The sequence below is a fragment of the Chanodichthys erythropterus genome, chromosome 24 (assembly GCF_024489055.1).
Source record: "Chanodichthys erythropterus isolate Z2021 chromosome 24, ASM2448905v1, whole genome shotgun sequence".
In the NCBI taxonomy this organism is placed as follows: domain Eukaryota; kingdom Metazoa; phylum Chordata; class Actinopteri; order Cypriniformes; family Xenocyprididae; genus Chanodichthys; species Chanodichthys erythropterus.
In genome coordinates, this window is record NC_090244.1 from 147409 (window position 1) to 167500 (window position 20092).

The 20092-nt window shown below is 40.4% G+C and overlaps 1 protein-coding gene across 7 annotated transcripts in view; it reads right to left on the reverse strand.

Moving 5' to 3' along the window:
- The window catches only part of cntn1a (contactin 1a), a 38891-nt gene that overhangs the window by 6372 nt on the left and 12427 nt on the right, over positions 1-20092 (reverse strand). For all 7 annotated transcript variants that reach the window (XM_067379048.1, XM_067379042.1, XM_067379043.1 and 4 more), the window contains 22 exons: positions 18982-19091; positions 16580-16618; positions 14580-14706; positions 14128-14297; positions 13731-13826; positions 13313-13519; positions 11884-11983; positions 10926-11110; positions 10663-10787; positions 9767-9887; positions 9516-9666; positions 9299-9426; positions 8834-9006; positions 8333-8477; positions 7961-8122; positions 7734-7883; positions 7329-7399; positions 6945-7179; positions 6762-6865; positions 6497-6686; positions 5950-6068; positions 4980-5133 (listed from right to left, as the gene is read on the reverse strand). In XM_067379048.1, the coding sequence (XP_067235149.1) occupies positions 4980-5133; positions 5950-6068; positions 6497-6686; positions 6762-6865; positions 6945-7179; positions 7329-7399; positions 7734-7883; positions 7961-8122; positions 8333-8477; positions 8834-9006; positions 9299-9426; positions 9516-9666; positions 9767-9887; positions 10663-10787; positions 10926-11110; positions 11884-11983; positions 13313-13519; positions 13731-13826; positions 14128-14297; positions 14580-14706; positions 16580-16618; positions 18982-19048 (3019 nt within the window). In that variant the 5' untranslated portion in view covers positions 19049-19091. The remainder of the gene's footprint in view (positions 1-4979; positions 5134-5949; positions 6069-6496; positions 6687-6761; positions 6866-6944; positions 7180-7328; positions 7400-7733; positions 7884-7960; positions 8123-8332; positions 8478-8833; positions 9007-9298; positions 9427-9515; positions 9667-9766; positions 9888-10662; positions 10788-10925; positions 11111-11883; positions 11984-13312; positions 13520-13730; positions 13827-14127; positions 14298-14579; positions 14707-16579; positions 16619-18981; positions 19092-20092) is intronic.

Genomic DNA, 20092 nt, shown 5'->3' on the forward strand with positions numbered 1-20092 from the left:
TAAATTAACACTGAACTGAACAGAATCAACATTGAACTGAACTAAATCAACACTGAACTGAACTGAATCAACATTGAACTGAACTGAATTAACACTGAACTAAACTGAATCAACACTGAACTGAACTAAATTAACACTGAACTGAACTGAATCAACATTGAACTGAACTAAATCAACACTGAACTGAACTGAATCAACATTGAACTGAACTGAATTAACACTGAACTAAACTGAATCAACACTGAACTGAACTAAATCAACATTGAACTGAACTAAATCAACACTGAACTGAACTGAATCAACACTGAACTGAACTGAATCAACACTGAACTAAACTGAATCAACACTGAACTGAACTGAATCAACATTGAACTAAACTGAATCAACACTGAACTGAACTAAATTAACACTGAACTGAACTGAATCAACATTGAACTGAACTAAATCAACACTGAACTGAACTGAATCAACATTGAACTGAACTGAATTAACACTGAACTAAACTGAATCAACACTGAACTGAACTAAATTAACACTGAACTGAACTGAATCAACATTGAACTGAACTAAATCAACACTGAACTGAACTGAATCAAGACTGAACTAAACTGAATCAACTCTGAACTAAACTGAATCAACACTGAACTGAACTGAATCAACATTGAACTGAACTGAATTAACACTGAACTAAACTGAATCAACATTGAACTGAACTAAATTAACACTGAACTGAACTGAATCAACATTGAACTGAACTAAATCAACACTGAACTGAACTGAATCAACTCTGAACTAAACTGAATCAACACTGAACTGAACTGAATCAACATTGAACTGAATCAACACTGAACTGAATCAACATTGAACTGAACTGAAACAATACTGAACTGAATCAACACTGAACTGAACTGAATCAACATTGAACTGAACTGAATCAACACTGAACTAAACTGAATCAACATTGAACTGAACTAAATTAACACTGAACTGAACTAACATTGAACTGAACTAAATCAACACTGAACTGAACTGAATCAACACTGAACTAAACTGAATCAACATTGAACTGAACCAACATTGAACTAAACTGAATCTACACTGAACTAAACTTAATCAACATTGAACTGAATCAACATTGAACTGAATCAACACTGAACTGAACTGAATCAACATTGAACTTAACTGAATCAACACTGAACTGAACCGAATCAACATTGAACTGAACTAAATTAACACTGAACTGAACTAAATCAACACTGAACTGAACTGAATCAACACTGAACTAAACTGAATCAACTCTGAACTAAACTGAATCAACATTGAACTGAACCAACATTGAACTAAACTGAATCTACACTGAACTAAACTTAATCAACATTGAACTGAATCAACATTGAACTGAATCAACACTGAACTGAACTGAATCAACATTGAACTTAACTGAATCAACACTGAACTGAACTGAATCAACATTGAACTGAACTAAATTAACACTGAACTGAACTAACATTGAACTGAACTAAATCAACACTGAACTGAACTGAATCAACACTGAACTAAACTGAATCAACTATGAACTAAACTGAATCAACATTGAACTGAATCTACACTGAACTAAACTTAATCAACATTGAACTGAATCAACATTGAACTGAATCAACACTGAACTGAACTGAATCAACATTGAACTGAACTGAATCAACACTGAACTAAACTGAATCAACATTGAACTGAACTAAATTAACACTGAACTGAACTAACATTGAACTGAACTAAATCAACACTGAACTGAACTGAATCAACACTGAACTAAACTGAATCAACTCTGAACTAAACTGAATCAACATTGAACTGAACCAACATTGAACTAAACTGAATCAACACTGAACTAAACTGAATCAACATTGAACTGAATCAACACTGAACTGAACTGAATCAACATTGAACTTAACTGAAACAACACTGAACTTAACCAACACTGAACTGAACTGAATCAACATTGAACTAAACTGAATCAACATTGAACTGAATCAACACTGAACTGAATCAACATTGAACTGAATCAACATTGAACTGAACTGAAACAACACTGAACTGAACCAATACTGAACTGAACTGAAACAACACTGAACTGAATCAACACTGAACTGAATCAACACTGAACTGAATCAACACTGAACTGAACTGAATCAACATTGAACTAAACTGAATCAACACTGAACTGAACTGAATCAACATTGAACTGAACTGAATCAACACTGAACTAAACTGAATCAACATTGAACTGAACTAAATTAACACTGAACTGAACTAACATTGAACTGAACTAAATCAACACTGAACTGAACTGAATCAACACTGAACTAAACTGAATCAACTCTGAACTAAACTGAATCAACATTGAACTGAACCAACATTGAACTAAACTGAATCAACACTGAACTAAACTGAATCAACATTGAACTGAATCAACACTGAACTGAACCAACATTGAACTTAACTGAAACAACACTGAACTTAACCAACACTGAACTGAACTGAATCAACACTGAACTGAATCAACACTGAACTGAATCAACATTGAACTAAACTGAATCAACATTGAACTGAATCAACATTGAACTGAATCAACATTGAACTGAATCAACATTGAACTGAACTGAATCAACACTGAACTGAACTGAATCAACACTGAACTGAACCAACATTGAACTTAACTGAAACAACACTGAACTTAACCAACACTGAACTGAATCAACACTGAACTGAATCAACATTGAAAAAACTGAATCAACATTGAACTGAATCAACATTGAACTGAATCAACACTGAACTGAATCAACATTGAACTGAACTGAAACAACATTGAACTGAACCAATACTGAACTGAACTGAAACAACACTGAACTGAATCAACACTGAACTGAATCAACACTGAACTGAACTGAATCAACATTGAACTAAACTGAATCAACACTGAACTAAACTGAATCAACATTGAACTGAATCAACACTGAACTGAACTGAATCAACATTGAACTTAACTGAAACAACACTGAACTTAACCAACACTGAACTGAACTGAATCAACATTGAACTAAACTGAATCAACATTGAACTGAATCAACACTGAACTGAATCAACATTGAACTGAACTGAAACAACACTGAACTGAACCAATACTGAACTGAACTGAAACAACACTGAACTGAACTGAATCAACACTGAACTAAACTGAATCAACATTGAACTGAACTAAATCAACACTGAACTGAATCAACACTGAACTGAATCAACACTGAACTGAACTGAATCAACATTGAACTAAACTGAATCAACACTGAACTGAACTGAATCAACATTGAACTGAACTGAATCAACACTGAACTAAACTGAATCAACATTGAACTGAACTAAATTAACACTGAACTGAACTAACATTGAACTGAACTAAATCAACACTGAACTGAACTGAATCAACACTGAACTAAACTGAATCAACTCTGAACTAAACTGAATCAACATTGAACTGAACCAACATTGAACTAAACTGAATCAACACTGAACTAAACTGAATCAACATTGAACTGAATCAACACTGAACTGAACCAACATTGAACTTAACTGAAACAACACTGAACTTAACCAACACTGAACTGAACTGAATCAACACTGAACTGAATCAACACTGAACTGAATCAACATTGAACTAAACTGAATCAACATTGAACTGAATCAACATTGAACTGAATCAACACTGAACTGAATCAACATTGAACTGAACTGAATCAACACTGAACTGAACTGAATCAACACTGAACTGAACCAACATTGAACTTAACTGAAACAACACTGAACTTAACCAACACTGAACTGAATCAACACTGAACTGAATCAACATTGAACTAAACTGAATCAACATTGAACTGAATCAACATTGAACTGAATCAACACTGAACTGAATCAACATTGAACTGAACTGAAACAACATTGAACTGAACCAATACTGAACTGAACTGAAACAACACTGAACTGAATCAACACTGAACTGAATCAACACTGAACTGAACTGAATCAACATTGAACTAAACTGAATCAACACTGAACTAAACTGAATCAACATTGAACTAAACTGAATCAACATTGAACTGAATTAAAGGTCCCGTTTTTCGTGGTTTTTTGAAGCTTTGATTGCGTTTATAGTGTGCAATATAACATGTTCATGTTTCGCGTGTAAAAAAACACAGTATTTTTCACATAATTTACTTATCTGTATACCGCTGTTTCCACCGTCATAACGGGCTGATGACTTCCTTGTTCTATGAAGTCCCTCCTTCAGAAATACGTAACGAGTTCTGATTGTGCCAGCGGTTCCTGTGTTGTGATTCGACAGCAGCTTAGCGAACCTTGCCCGGAAAGGTCACGCCTCTTACCATAACGTGGAGATGCACGCGCTCAGTGTTATTGTAAACATGTCTTTAATTTTACCCTATCAATTTGAGCCGGAATCTGACCCGGTGATTGGACTGCGGGATGAAAATAACAGCATTTCGACGACATGGCGACAGACACACTCTACAAACGCAACTCTTGTGTATTCCTGTGGGCGGAGGTTAGTTAAAAAACTGTTTTAGTGACGTCATTAAAGAAGGAAGTAGAGGGATGTAGTCCAAACTGGCCGTTCAATGTAGGCGACTTCTGTTAAATAAAATATCTCGCTTGGCATTGAACTTTGAGCTTTAAAATTTTACAGATTTTATTTATACTCTAACAACAACATTACACACTAACTAAAGTTTGAAACATGGGATCACGAAGAACGGGACCTTTAACATTGAACTGAACTGAATCAACATTGAACTAAACTGAATCAACACTGAACTGAACTGAATCAACATTGAACTGAATTAAAATTGAACTGAACTGAAACAACACTGAACTGAATCAACACTGAACTGAACTGAATCAGGACGCTGTACCTGCGATGCGCACTTGAGCGACGGCCCCGTCTCCACCCTCGCTGTGTGCTCGCACCTCCACCAGGTAATCGTCCTTCATCAGGGGCAGATCGATGGACTGCTTCTCTGTGGTGTAGAGCGTCCCGCTGGGCTGCCCCTCCTTCCGGTACAGGACCTGAGGGAGAGCAGGGATACGTCAAGAGCTGAGAGAATCACAACTATGATTAAATGTGAATCAAAGCAGCAGCTTATATCAGAAATACAGTCGTGTTAGGAAATACAATTCATGTTCCTGGTAATCTTGAATCAGAATATCTTCTCCTTCCTCCTGCAGCATCTCTTCTCTTCTCTGATGATGAGGGCGGGGCAACCTGTCACTCACATGAGATCCACCAATAGCAAACCACAACCATCCAATCAATTCCCCACAGACAAAATCAAGCCCCGCCCTACATTTGTTCTTGTTTGAGAAGCGTTTCACTCGGATATACGACACAATAGAGAAGAAAAGACCAGAGCAATGATGAGTTGGCTGTCAATATTATCACAGTTTTGAAATGATTGTTAGACATGGATATTTGACATTATATCTCAATGGCTTCTTAAACGCCTAAAACAGCAAGTATGATTATTCTGAAGGACAGCAGGTCAAAACGTCTGACTAGAAACTTCAGTGAAATGCAGGAATGTTTAATGTTTAATGTTCCTGCCTGATTTACACTCAAAACTGCAGTTGAACTTCATTATATATTGTTAAATGGACATGGAGGAAAAACATGTTTTATTCAGAACTGATGATGTAATTGTGTAAAGGAACAAGTTCATTATTATTTCAGAAAGATGCATGATGCAATGTTTAAGATTTTTAAGACTGGTCATGAATATTCACTCTTCATCTCATATTTATTGTCAAATCTTTGAGATACGTGTATGTATGTTTAACTGAAGCACACGAGAGCAGCAGGTCAGCGGAGCATCGTCTCTTTCTGACCTTATATCCGGCCACCGTCGACTCGTTGGCCAGCGACTGCACCTTCTCCCAGGCGATGTTGATGGACGTGCCGCTGTAGTGCATCTTTGTGCCGGTGATCTTAGGAGGCCGACTCGGAGCTGAGGAACACAATCAGACCAGAAACCCATCTGAAGATCGTACTTTAGTTATTTACAGTTTATCTCTTAAAATCAGAGGTTTACAAACATTTTGATGTTAAATATCCCGAATATGATCCCCTTATGAAGCACTCTGTTCCTTACGTATAGAGAAACTTTTTAATGTAACATTTTTAATGTTTCTGAAAGAGTCTCTTCTGCTCACCAAGGCTACATTTATTTGATCAAAAATACAGTAAAAACAGTGAAATATTATTCCAGTGTAAATCAGCAGTTTTCTATGTGAATATATAGTCAAGTGTAATTTATTCCTGTGATCAAAGCTGAATTTTCAGCATCATTACTCCAGTCTTCAGTGTCACATGATCCTTCAGAAATCATTCTAATATGATGATTTGGAGTATTTCGTCAGATTCTGTCAGACTCACGGGCTTTCTTGGTGTGGATCCTGTGTCTCTGGCTGGCGGGTCCGTACCCGGCGCCGTTGTACGCCCGCACCTCGATCAGGTAATGCGAGTCGGCCTTCATGTTGTCCAGACGCGTGTGGTTCTCTCGACTCGGCACCAGAACCCGCTGCGCCGACGCCTCGTTCTCCAGCGTCTCCCTCCAGTACCGGACCTGAAGGAGAACACCCGCTGGAGTTTAACTGGAGTTTAACAGTGAAGGAGTGTCGTGTGACGGGCGGGTCAGTACCTGGTAACCCTCCACGCTCTGCAGCGCCACCGGCACCCAGGTCACCACGGCTTCTGTGGCCGACAGCGCTCGGGTCTCGGCGATGGTGGGCGCGTCCGCAGGCACTGAGACACACACACACACACACGTCAGAACGCTTCTTCACCTGCGTCACCTGAGGCAGTCTGCAGGAGCGTCACTCACCGTCCTGCGCCGAGTAGATGAAGGCGCTGAGGCTGAACGGACCCTCGCCCTGACTGTTGAAGGCCTTCATCTTCACCTCGAACCTGGTGGACGGAGGGATTTTGGGGTCTTTGTGGACGTACTTCCGGGCCTGTGGGTCGGTGACCGTCACTCGCAGCCACTCGGAGTCGTTCTCAGGCTTGAAGGCGATGATGTAGCCGAAGTTACTGCCGTAGTAGTACTGCGACTGGACCGGCTGCGGATCAGAACATGACTCAGATACTTTCCATTTAAATATGCAAATGAGACATTATCTAAGACTGAGAGATGGTGATGTCTAAATGACAAGAGAAACAGTGTTTTGCTGTTATTCAGACAGATGGTGATAAATGTGAGCTCTGGTACCGTCCATGTGATGGTGAGCTCCCGACTGGCTCCGCCTCCTCCGCCGATGTCAGACGGAGCCACGACAGGCCCTACAGAGAGAGAGCGAGTCAAACACTACATACATGATGACGTGATCACGGTTGCTAAGGCATTTGCAGTTACTATGGTGTCGCTATGCAATTATGTTTCTGCTGGAGGAGGTTTAATTCTCAGTGTTTAATCAGATCACTATCAGCAGCCGTTCTAGTGAGGATTGACTGAAACTGACCACATGTTCTTCATCCCGGGTCATGATGATAATGATTAACTCTACTGGAATTAATTAGATTCGTTTGAATGTACCACTTGTTCAGAATGAACCCGAATGCAGAGGGAGGGATAAACGAACTGAAGGTGTTTACTGAGAGGACAGAAGGGACTCACGGGCTTCTCTGGTGGTGATTCGGGGTGAAGGGTCGCTCGGCGGGCCGGTTCCCAGCGTGTTGGTGGCCGTGACTCTGAACTCATACTCCGTCCAGGGCATCAGGTTGATCACGGTGGCCATTTCTGCATTTCCCTCCACATTGACTGGAGCTGAAGACACAGAAGCACTGCTTTAGATACGAGTGTTTGATGGAGAACACTGATCTCAAGAGCGGTGATGTACTGACAGGTGGACGCGTCTCTCCAGTCCTGCTGCTCGCGCACGTCTCTGTACTGGACGCTGTATTTGGAGATAGGGCTCAGGTTGTCTGTCCCGTGACTCCACGTCACCCTCACACTGCTGGACGTCACCTCATCCACACGCACGCCGCCGGGAGGACCTGGAGGACCTGAGAGCGAGAGGAGATTCTCAGGAGATCTCAACAACATCTCAAACATTTCATACAAAACATCTCAAGAAGAACTCAAAGGCTCCAGGCTGGATGATATATGTATATGTGTGTTTTTATTTCCAATAAGAGATTCCCAGCAGACTGACACGTTCACTGGGTTTCTGTCACTCAACGTGTGCAGTAAAGCATTCTGGGATACGGTCTCACCTCGCACCACCAGCTCTGCGGCGGACGTGACGTTGTCCACCGGCGTCTGAGCCGTACAGGCGTATCGTCCCGCGTGTCTCAGCTGTGCGTTACTGATCAGCAGCTCCGAGCTGGACGTCCCGGCCTGACCGGCCTGATTAACATCCTGACCAGCGGTGATGAAAGAGATAATTCATGTTTGAGACGCACACAAGACATCCATTCACTGCAGTAAACGATAACTATAACTATAAAGTTTTGACTGAATAGAGAGTCGCCACAACTGTAATGACACAGAGGAGCGATATCACTGTAATCACTTTTTTCAATTGATGAATGATAAAAACATTATCAGCCAATCAGAATCCATCCTGCTTTAAGAGCTTGAGCATTTAAAGTGACAGATGACAAAACTGCAGCTCGCTCATATAAAGAGAACGTATCAGCCGCTGGTGTGGACGCTGATATAGTTATCGATAGTTATAGTTTTGATTCATTAATCTCAATAAATTTTGTCATCACCATCTTGTGATCGTAATGCTCTCGGTCGCGGTCAAAGTCAATGACGTGATCGTCGAGGGACCAGATAAAGGTGAGGTCGAGGGTCGGGTCATGTGACGCAGCACACTCCATCCTGGAGCTGTCGCCGGTGTTGATGTCAGCGTTCGACGGGGCCAGAGTGATCTTAGTGGCATCTAAAGAGAGACACAAACTCATCTGAATAAATGAGTGGAATCACATGACTCTTGTTCATTGATCACTGTCAGCTGCAGAGGTGCAGCTGTGTGTTTGTGGCAGCAGAGGGCAGGAGTGAGCCAGAATACAAGCATCTCTGTTGACTTGAGAAACATATTGAAGGTTTTGAGGCCATTCAAGAAAGCAGATGTGTTCTGGGTGGTTACTAAAGTGATGCTATGTGGTTGCTAGGGTGTTGCTATGTGGTTGCCAGGGTGAACAGCATGTGTGTGTTGTGTTTCCATGTCGTACCCGTGACTAACAGCGATCCGGTGCTGTTCGCTCGGCCTCGGTCGTTTTCTGCGAAGCACGTGTATCTGCCTTCGTCTGATTTAGTGATGTTGAGCAGCTCTAAACTCCCGTCCGGCCAAATGAAGAGCCTGCAGAGATAGAGGAAAAGCTTTATTTGAGCAGGTCCGGACGTGGCGCGAGCGTGTCGTGAGCGAGAGATGCTGCGGTGACCTCTGACCTGCTGGAGTTGTGCAGGAGCTCGGTTCCTTTGCTCCAGGAGATGGTGGGCCGCGGCGCCGCTCTGGGTTTGCAGTCGAACACCACACGGCCGTTTTTGGCCCCCAGGAGTTTGGGTTTCACAGGGTTCCTCTCGAATGAAGGAGCGCCGGCTGAGAAAACAACAAACACACAGTCAGTGGAGGAACATCTGCATCTGAGGCTCAAACTGAATGACCTCTGACCCGGTCAACCAATCAGAGTTGAGCTCACCGAACACCCTGAGCTCGGCGTTGGCGTAGATCACGCCGTGACGGTTCTCAGCGATACACTGATACATGCCCGAATCGTCAAACGTCAGGTCCGTGAAGCGTAACTCGTGGTTCTTGCCGTACTGATGGAGAGAACGAACAGATTCGTCCGTCAACACTCATGAACGCTGTCACCAATAAATGTCATCAACATCATATTCCTACTGTTTATCAATGAGAAGAAGCCATAAAAACAAATAAAATAACATAATGTAGAAAAAACTTACAAATATTTGTATATATATAGATTAATTCATTTGATTATATCAAAAATAAAAACATCAAAAATAAATAAATAAAAACAGCTAAATTAATAAATGATGCCATACAAATCCGTTATTTAATGTTAATTAATACTAATAAATGAATAAATAAAGTATTTGACGAATTATTAATTGATTTATTTAATAAATCAAAGTCATAAAGCTAAATAAAATATCAAAAATGAATATAAATACGGTGCAGACACTCAAAAGAGTCAGTCTGGCATGATTCTTCGGTCAGAAGTCATGTTTGATTAGCGTTCTGAGTGTCGCCGGACGCTGTAATCACACTTCAGGTGTTTGGATAACAACCATCTGCTGAGACGGTTACATAACCAGGAGCATGATGGGAAGGCCGCGCTCCAGACGGGAAAACAGCCAGTGTCCGCGACGCTCCACAACACACTCATTCATTACACTGCGTCTCTCTGCATCCACTGATCAGGTTCAGCAGTTTACAAATGCATCTTACTAATCTGGATGATTTCTGGTGTTTTTACGGAGATCACGACACTCCTGAAGCTCTGAGAGTCGAGAAACACTCATGAACCGATCACATGAACGCAGCATCAGTCACTTGAAATGACGGCCGTACCATTCGTCCGTTCTTCAGGAAGTGCACGTGGGGTTTGGGTTTCCCGGTGGTCAGACAGGACATGATGTAATCTCCTCCGATGTCTCTCTCCGAGCTGCTGATCTTTTCCACCCATTCAGGAGCTCCTGAGACACACACACACACACACATGTAAACACACAGTGTGTGATCATATTTCTGACATGCACTCTATTTTCCAGAATAAACCTCTATCTTGTTCAGTGCTCAGGTGTGTCTCAGTAAAGAGGTCATGTGACTCTCACCCTCCACATACAGGTGCGTTTTGTGCCAGTCTTTGCCTTTGGAGTTGTCGGCCTCGCACTCGTACACACCCTCGTCCTCGTACTGGACGTCATAGAGATGGAGGAGACTTCCTGCCATACTGACGTCATGACGATGGGCCGGCAGCTCGCCATCCACCTTCCTCCAGCGGATCTGAGGGATGGGGCTGAACGCACACACACACACACATAATATAACACCCTGAGAACCTCTTAATCATTTAAACACAATCTAACAAAATATCAACTTTCACCACACTGTGTCAATCAGCTATAGGTGACTAAATAGATGCAAGAGGATGAAAATCCATGACTGATCAAAACTCTCTGACTGTTCAAAATAAACAGTTTTTAAAAACATTTTTTGTTGGTTATATGAAAGTTTCATTGTTTCATTCTTCAAACATTATGGGAACGTTACTTTTGAATGTTCTCTGAATGTTCTGAAACAAGCAGTAACATTTAAAAAATGTTAGACAATCATTGAACTAAAACATTTCAGGAAAAATTCCATGCATGATGTATAAATATATTTTTGTGCTAATGTTTTAAGAACATTAACTCAGACCAGATGACTCTGAACGAACGTTCCATTAACGTTACTGGAAGAATGTTTGTTTGAAACTTTGAGAGGACCTTGCCAGAACGTTCCCTGTCAGCTGTGGATTCAGTATGCAGATATCCCAGTGATGTCACTGATGTTATTTTGAATTCTCAGCGTTCTATCAGTGTCGGTCAATGGCATTTGAACTTTAAGAAGTTTATTAAGAGATTGCACTGTAATGTTGAAATGATCTACAAAATGCAGTTTGAATGAAAAATGATTAAAAAACTGAAATATTTGCAGAAAACTGTGCTGAATAATGAAGCGTTTGAGAGAAATGATTGAAGCGGTGCTTTTGTGAACAACAGAAATCATCTGGTTGGCATTATTTCTTACTTTCCCAGCGCGAAACACTCGAGCGTGACGTTCTGCCCCGCCAGCGCGAAGGTGTCTGGAGATTTGACTTTGATATCAGCAGGATATTTCCTCAGAGAACCTGAAAGAGAGCAGAAATGAGCCGTGAATGGCTGAGGACTCATGCTTCCCTCCAGCAGAAGGAGCGAGACGCGACGAGTCCCTCCTGTTTGTTTCTCTCAACAGAGCTCCTGCTCCGAGGCGCTTTGACTCAAAACACACTCATGATGTTGTGACAGTCATGAACGTCTGTAATATCACACAGGAGCATGTAATGCTGGGAATGAACCGGATGCAGCACCACACTAGAGATTCAGTGCTTTAGACATTAAAGATTCATGAGGAATCAAGGCAAGACGGCGCAGGTGAACTGGGGTCAAAATGAACTCATAGATGTTCAGCAGCTGATTTATTACAGTCAGAATTTTAACACTCTCTTGTATTGCAAGTTTTCTGAAATGTTATGCTTAAACAGGAAAATGAGGTCGTTTTTAGTTTATTACACACTAATTTGCATGCATTTCCAGAAAATAAATCTGAACTTTGGATAAAGCCAGGTTCAAAATTTGAGTTTGATTTTGTTGACATATTAGAGTTAAAGATTTTTACTGAGGGGATTTTGCATTTCTCTTTTTATCACTTCATAAATAAAAAAATACTGTCAACAGGTGGAAAAAACACATTTTTAACATGTTTTTAGGAATAAAAGGTTATATAAATCAAGGCAAATGATATATGAACAAACCCCACAGTAAAAACCTTCAGGATATAGATATGAATAAAAGTGTAAGTTTTGATGTCTGTAAGTGCTGCTGAAGTGGAGAAAAAACTCATTTTGTGAAAACAATCTTTAAAGATATTGAACGCAAATAGATAAAGTACAATAAAATAAACACTAAAGTGTTTTTTAGATGTTTTTCCCACTAGTCTGAAAGAAGAAAAGAAAAACAGCCTTGTCTTAAATCTTTTGAGCTCAAACTTCCTCTCCAGTTCAAACAACTTTTATTGAAAATAAACAGCAGAAGCGACTCATTTTTCTGACGTCACACAGAAGAACATTGAGTGACCAGAAACTCATATTATTCCTGATAAACTCACATGAAAGCTTGAGCTGTTCGTCTGCTCATATTATGACAGACATGATTTCTGAGCGTGAACAGGCCTAAAATAAGAAGCAGCTCACTTCAGACACCACAGACAGTTTTCTTTCAGATCTTTGCTTCTCTTTCCTCTCTCTGTCAGTTTCAGCACACAGTCACACTATCGATTGCTTTCTGCTTCAGAAGATCTAACAAACAGCTGCATGAGCATCACTCACACTTTAGTGGCAAAAACTGTAAAATTAGTATTAGTAAACGCAGCACCGGAGTTAAAGGTGCATGTGTTCCAACATCCTCTGGGAATGACTCACGCTCGGCGATGGGCACCAGCGGGATGAACTTGCTGAAGACGCTCTTGGCGATGGACGGGCTGTGGACAAAACACGAGTAGTTCCCGCTATCTGACGCGCGGACGGTGGAGATGTAGAGATTCCCGGTGGTCTGAGACACGAACCGCCGCTTATCCAGAGGGATGAAGTCCGGAAACTCGTTCAGCATCCAGCGGAAGGACAGATCCTCTGCAGAGACAGGAAATGACATCACACACCTGTTACAATAGTGTCCGTCTAACGCATCAATGACTGCAGGTCGCCAGTGAAATGGAAACAATTCTATACCTTCTATTGTAAAAATATGTAAATTGATTAAGATGTGTGTGTGCAGAAAACTTCTGCTATATGTCTTTGTATGTTAGCGTATGAAAGTATGATAAAAGGTCACTATGGTAACCTGGGAAGTGTGGAGGCGGGGCACACAGAAGCACCGCCCCCTGCCCCTCCTTCACATAGACCGCCTCCCGCTCGTCTGTGGAGAACATGTCCAGGTCTAAAACACGAAAACAGAATTTAATTAACTCCACACATCACTTTCACAAACAATAGCAGTAAAACTGCACTGAAGACACTTTTGAGTCATAATTCAGCAGAAAGAGCACAAGCGTCTCTGAAGTCTGACAGCAGAAATTAATATCCGTCAAGCACTGAACAATAACGGCTCTGTGTGTGTGTGTGTGAGTGTGTGTGTGTGTGTGAGTGTGTGTGTGTGTGTGCGTGTGTGCGTATGTAAGTCAAGCAGACGTTCAGGGCACTTTAACAGAGCTCTTATAAGAGCATCAGGAGCGACTCACAGCCGAACTGAATGGACGCTCTCTGACTGACCACCGTCCCGAACTCATTACTGGCCACACACGAATAGTTCCCAGCATGCTTGCTCTTGTCTGGGAAGCTGATGACCAGGTTTCCACCCATCAGGCTGTAGTGATCGTCAATGACGATTTCTGTGCTGTTCAGTTTCCACCTGAGAATACACACACACACACACACACGTTCAACTAAATAAAAACATTTCATCAACACTAACTTTGGTGTTGGCTTGAGAAAGCCTGACCAGAACGTTTAAAATAGTTTAAAAAGCTTGAAGTTTGAAGGTTTTGTAGGCCATAGTCTGGCCAGGTTCCTTGAAACTTAAACCCTATAAATAGTTATATATATATCCATCTAACACGTTTCTTCAGTACTGTGTTCAGTAATAATGTTTGCAGCGTGGTAAAGCGTGGTGAACTCTGGGAGTAGGTGTGACCTGTATGTGGCGGGAGGGTTCGCTCGTGTCCTGCAGCTCATGATGATCTTGTCTTCCGGAGACTCTTCCGGGTAAATGGTGTCGACGGGCTGCTCCTCAAACACCGGCCCGAATCCTGACGACTCGTCTGAGACAGCAGGAGGAAATACGGTCAAACTCAAAGAATCATAATCACGTGAGATCATAAAAACACATGAAGCGAGAGTCAGGGACACACACATGATTAACAACAACAAGGCCAAGGACTAATATAAAAATAGATTTATATAAATAAATAAATGTAAAAAAGTGCTGTCAAATCAATTAATCTACCATAAAAATGTGTTTATATATATATATATATATATATATATATATATATATATATATATGTGTGTGTTACAAACTTTTATGTTAGATATTTCATGAACAGATACATTAGAAAAATTACATAATTAAGCATTATAAACCTAATTAACCTATTGACCGGATCAGGAGGAGTTGACTGATATTATTAGTTAATATTATTTTCTTTCTGTGACATCAGAAGAAAAGTACATTTCAGAGACAGAGAAACATATGAAGATGATTTTCTTAACTTGCACTGATAAATTATGCATAATAATGTGCGTTAAGAGAGTCCAGCGGGTCCATCTTGACCCCATGTTGACGGTCAGTCATTTCCGGCTCCATTAGTGCATTAAAGACACAACGAGTCTGACGCCACTGCGATTAATGACGATGATTAACTCACGAACAGTTTGTTTTTCAACTGTTGATTATTTTAAAACTAAGTTGAAATAATGTGGGCTGATGGCTTCAACTAAAGCATATAGCATCGATTATCGTCCTCGTAGCTCACAGTAATGCTGTCTTTAAAATTCATCAATTATTGCTAAAAATCAGTTCCACTATGGAGGAAATCAATAGAGTTTCTACTTCCGGAGGCATCATACGCATGTCACTTTGGAATGTAAGTCACGGCACATTTGAGATGATAAAAACATGACTTATATTCTGGAAACTATGGTAAATGTTGTCCACTGGATGTAAGTGATTCAGTGAGCGTATCCAGACAGACAGAGCCAGTTTGAGAGGATTGAACTGAAGCTCTTCTGATGATCTTTCAGGAATCTGCGCTGGTCTAATCATATATGAATTATTCATGAGCGGGGAGCGTAATCTTCAGTTCACTCATGATTTGATGTTAATAACTCAACCAGGCGTCAGACGGGTCGGTTCCTGATCTAAACACACGTGTAAAACAGCCCTGATTATCATACAGAATGACAAAAAAACATGTTTAGACTCATAAAAACAAAGAAAAAAAAATGCATTTATTAAAGAAACTAAAGCATATTCTTATGAACATTATTTTTCATTTTTTAATGCAAATTAAGCAACCCCTGTCCCAATTTTAATTTCTATGTGAATGGAGTACCAACTTTACCATGATGTATGATTACTATACAAATTAAAACAAAATATGCAAATAAAAACGAATTCGCAATATTAACTATATTATCATATCAGTGCTGCTAGAGTATTTCAGCGGTTTGACTGACGCTCCAGCTCTGTGTGTTCTGTAAACCACATGCAGTCGCGCGGATGAAACGCACAGAGATCAAAGACTCTCCAGGAATCACTAAACGTCTGGCAGAGCACGCAGGCTCCCGAGGCTCTGAGGGTGAACGGGTGGAGGCGGTCAGGCTGTGGAAATGGAAATGACATAGGCGTCTGTTTAATCTCCTGCTCCCCCACAATGCCCTGCTTCTTTATTAGAGCTCTGAATCACTGTGACGTCCGTGAGATCTTCTCTGAACACATCTCTCAGATGCACCACACGGTCCTAACGTCTCACAGCGTGTCCTAACCAGGACACAATAGCTTTCCAGCAACAAGCCGCTGTCTAAACATAACAGGTAATGTGACTGATATCATATTTTGGGATGATGTCGACTGAAATAAACCTCAGTAAATCAACAAACTAACAGTTGTTTAAAATGAACGGTTGAACTCACCTCCAAAGACTCCTGGGAAATCAGCACATACTGAGCAGACTGAAACACAAACACAAAACACCATCAGGAACACACAATCTTTACATGTTCACTGAGATTTATTTTTAAAACGAATCAGATTCAAAAACATCCAGGAATGATTTATTGCATCTCTTTAATTCTTCTTATGAGACGCATGTGAACATCACCACAAAAGAGTAAAGTATGTTTGTGCATATTTATACAGTAAAACACATGAGGAATGACAATCATAGATCTTTAAGAATGTTATCCTGGATTATAGCAAAATCATAATCATATTTTAGTCAATACTGAGGTCAAGATTACGCACTGACTTTTAGAAACATGCATTTCTAAAAAAAGTTGATTTAATTGAACTTTAAATATAATTAAACTGGAAAACAAATTAAAATAAAGAATCCTGCACAATAATCACTTTATCTCCATTATCTTGTTTTCATTGTGGTTGGAAGCCCGAATCCTAATTGAGCATCAAGTCTGATTAAGCGTGAGCTGTGGTTCAGATCCTCTCTGTGTCTGTTTATAAAGCAGTGACCGCTGATGTGTGTGAGATAACGGCTGATCGGAGCGCTGATGTCCTCTGATCACTGACCGTCTGCAGTAACACAGGCCGACAGCAGGACGCTTATCTGATACCGCAGGTTTCAGTCAAATACTCACAGCGAGAGGAAGGTTTTATAGTATTATATACTCACAGCGAGAGGAAGGTTATAGTATTATATACTCACAGTGAGAGGAAGGTTATAGTATTATATACTCACAGTGAGAGGAAGGTTTTATAGTATTATATACTCACAGCGAGAGGAAGGTTATAGTATTATATACTCACAGCGAGAGGAAGGTTATAGTATTATATACTCACAGCGAGAGGAAGGTTATAGTATTATATACTCACAGCGAGAGGAAGGTTATAGTATTATATACTCACAGCGAGAGGAAGGTTATAGTATTATATACTCACAGCGAGAGGAAGGTTATAGTATTATATACTCACAGCGAGAGGAAGGTTATAGTATTATATACTCACAGCGAGAGGAAGGTTATAGTATTATATACTCACAGCGAGAGGAAGGTTATAGTATTATATACTCACAGCGAGAGGAAGGTTATAGTATTATATACTCACAGCGAGAGGAAGGTTATAGTATTATATACTCACAGCGAGAGGAAGGTTATAGTATTATATACTCACAGCGAGAGGAAGGTTATAGTATTATATACTCACAGCGAGAGGAAGGTTATAGTATTATATACTCACAGTGAGAGGAAGGTTATAGTATTATATACTCACAGCGAGAGGAAGGTTATAGTATTATATACTCACAGTGAGAGGAAGGTTTTATAGTATTATATACTCACAGCGAGAGGAAGGTTATAGTATTATATACTCACAGCGAGAGGAAGGTTATAGTATTATATACTCACAGCGAGAGGAAGGTTATAGTATTATATACTCACAGCGAGAGGAAGGTTATAGTATTATATACTCACAGCGAGAGGAAGGTTATAGTATTATATACTCACAGCGAGAGGAAGGTTATAGTATTATATACTCACAGCGAGAGGAAGGTTATAGTATTATATACTCACAGCGAGAGGAAGGTTATAGTATTATATACTCACAGCGAGAGGAGAGGAAGGTTATAGTATTATATACTCACAGCGAGAGGAAGGTTATAGTATTATATACTCACAGCGAGAGGAGAGGAAGGTTATAGTATTATATACTCACAGCGAGAGGAAGGTTATAGTATTATATACTCACAGCGAGAGGAAGGTTATAGTATTATATACTCACAGCGAGAGGAAGGTTATAGTATTATATACTCACAGCGAGAGGAAGGTTATAGTATTATATACTCACAGCGAGAGGAAGGTTATAGTATTATATACTCACAGCGAGAGGAAGGTTATAGTATTATATACTCACAGCGAGAGGAAGGTTATAGTATTATATACTCACAGTATTATATACTCACAGCGAGAGGAAGGTTATAGTATTATATACTCACAGCGAGAGGAAGGTTATAGTATTATATACTCACAGCGAGAGGAAGGTTATAGTATTATATACTCACAGCGAGAGGAAGGTTATAGTATTATATACTCACAGCGAGAGGAAGGTTATAGTATTATATAGTATTATATACTCAACGAGAGGAAGGTTATAGTATTATATACTCACAGTGAGAGGAAGGTTATAGTATTATATACTCACAGTGAGAGGAAGGTTATAGTATTATATACTCACAGCGAGAGGAAGGTTATAGTATTATATACTCACAGCGAGAGGAAGGTTATAGTATTATATACTCAACGAGAGGAAGGTTATAGTATTATATACTCACAGCGAGAGGAAGGTTATAGTATTATATACTCACAGCGAGAGCGGAGCGAGGCGGCGATCAGCAGCACGAGGGCCGCGTGGCTCATGGCTCCAGGGATCATGGCTTACAGTAGATCTTCAGACATCAGGAGCTGCTGGGATTCCCTGAGGAGCGAAACACGGATAATGAGACTAACAGACACGTCTGATATACAGCAGATTCCTGACCAGCAATCTTTCAAATGCCACAGATCCTCAAATGTGCTCATCCTAGACCTGAAACAGCAGCTATATATTTCCACAGACCCGTTTGAAAACCGCTGATCTAAACTAAAGCCTTAACCAGACTGACTTACTACACTACACCAGTTCGTAGCTCAACTTATCAACCACCCGAACCAGTGTGGAGCAAATAATAACCTGTATTATGGGACATTTCAGCAGGAGATGGTCACATGATCATGATAATCAGCTGTTTAATATTCAAATCTCCTCACAATGACACACACAAGCTGCTTTCAATGGGGATTTGCACATGAACTGAATGAAAAGGAAATTATGAGCGAGAAGAACAGAGAGAGTCACACTTGATCTCGTTTATATCTCGACCGTTTCTCCTACAGACATGAGATTAAACTCCTGACGATCTCACATGTCTCATATAGAGATCTCAATAACGTCTCACTCGCTCTCAGTATTATGAAGCGCCAGAATCCGTTCACTGGAACAAACTCAAACAGAGATGTACTGTGGTATCTACAGAGAATACCATGGTACATAATTGATGTGGTAATGTAATGTAATCAGTAAATGACATCATACTATTGATTGTTTATGCACAAACACGCATCCATCACTGGCTCCGGAATCATCACATGCTTCCACATTATTCCAGCGGATTGTTCCTGCTTTCCTGCTGGAGTCACTGATGATTCCATTAGAGGCGGATGGAGATCTGTGCACTGACACACACACACACACACACACACACACACAGAACAAAACGCAGCTGCCCAGATTCTTCCCATACACACACCAATTATTCCATCATAATTAACTTGCCCTCGTGTCACTTAAATCTGCTTGACTTTCTTTCTTCTGATGAAGAACATTTGGAACCAGACTGAACCTCACTAACATTCATTTGTATGGACAAAAACACAGAG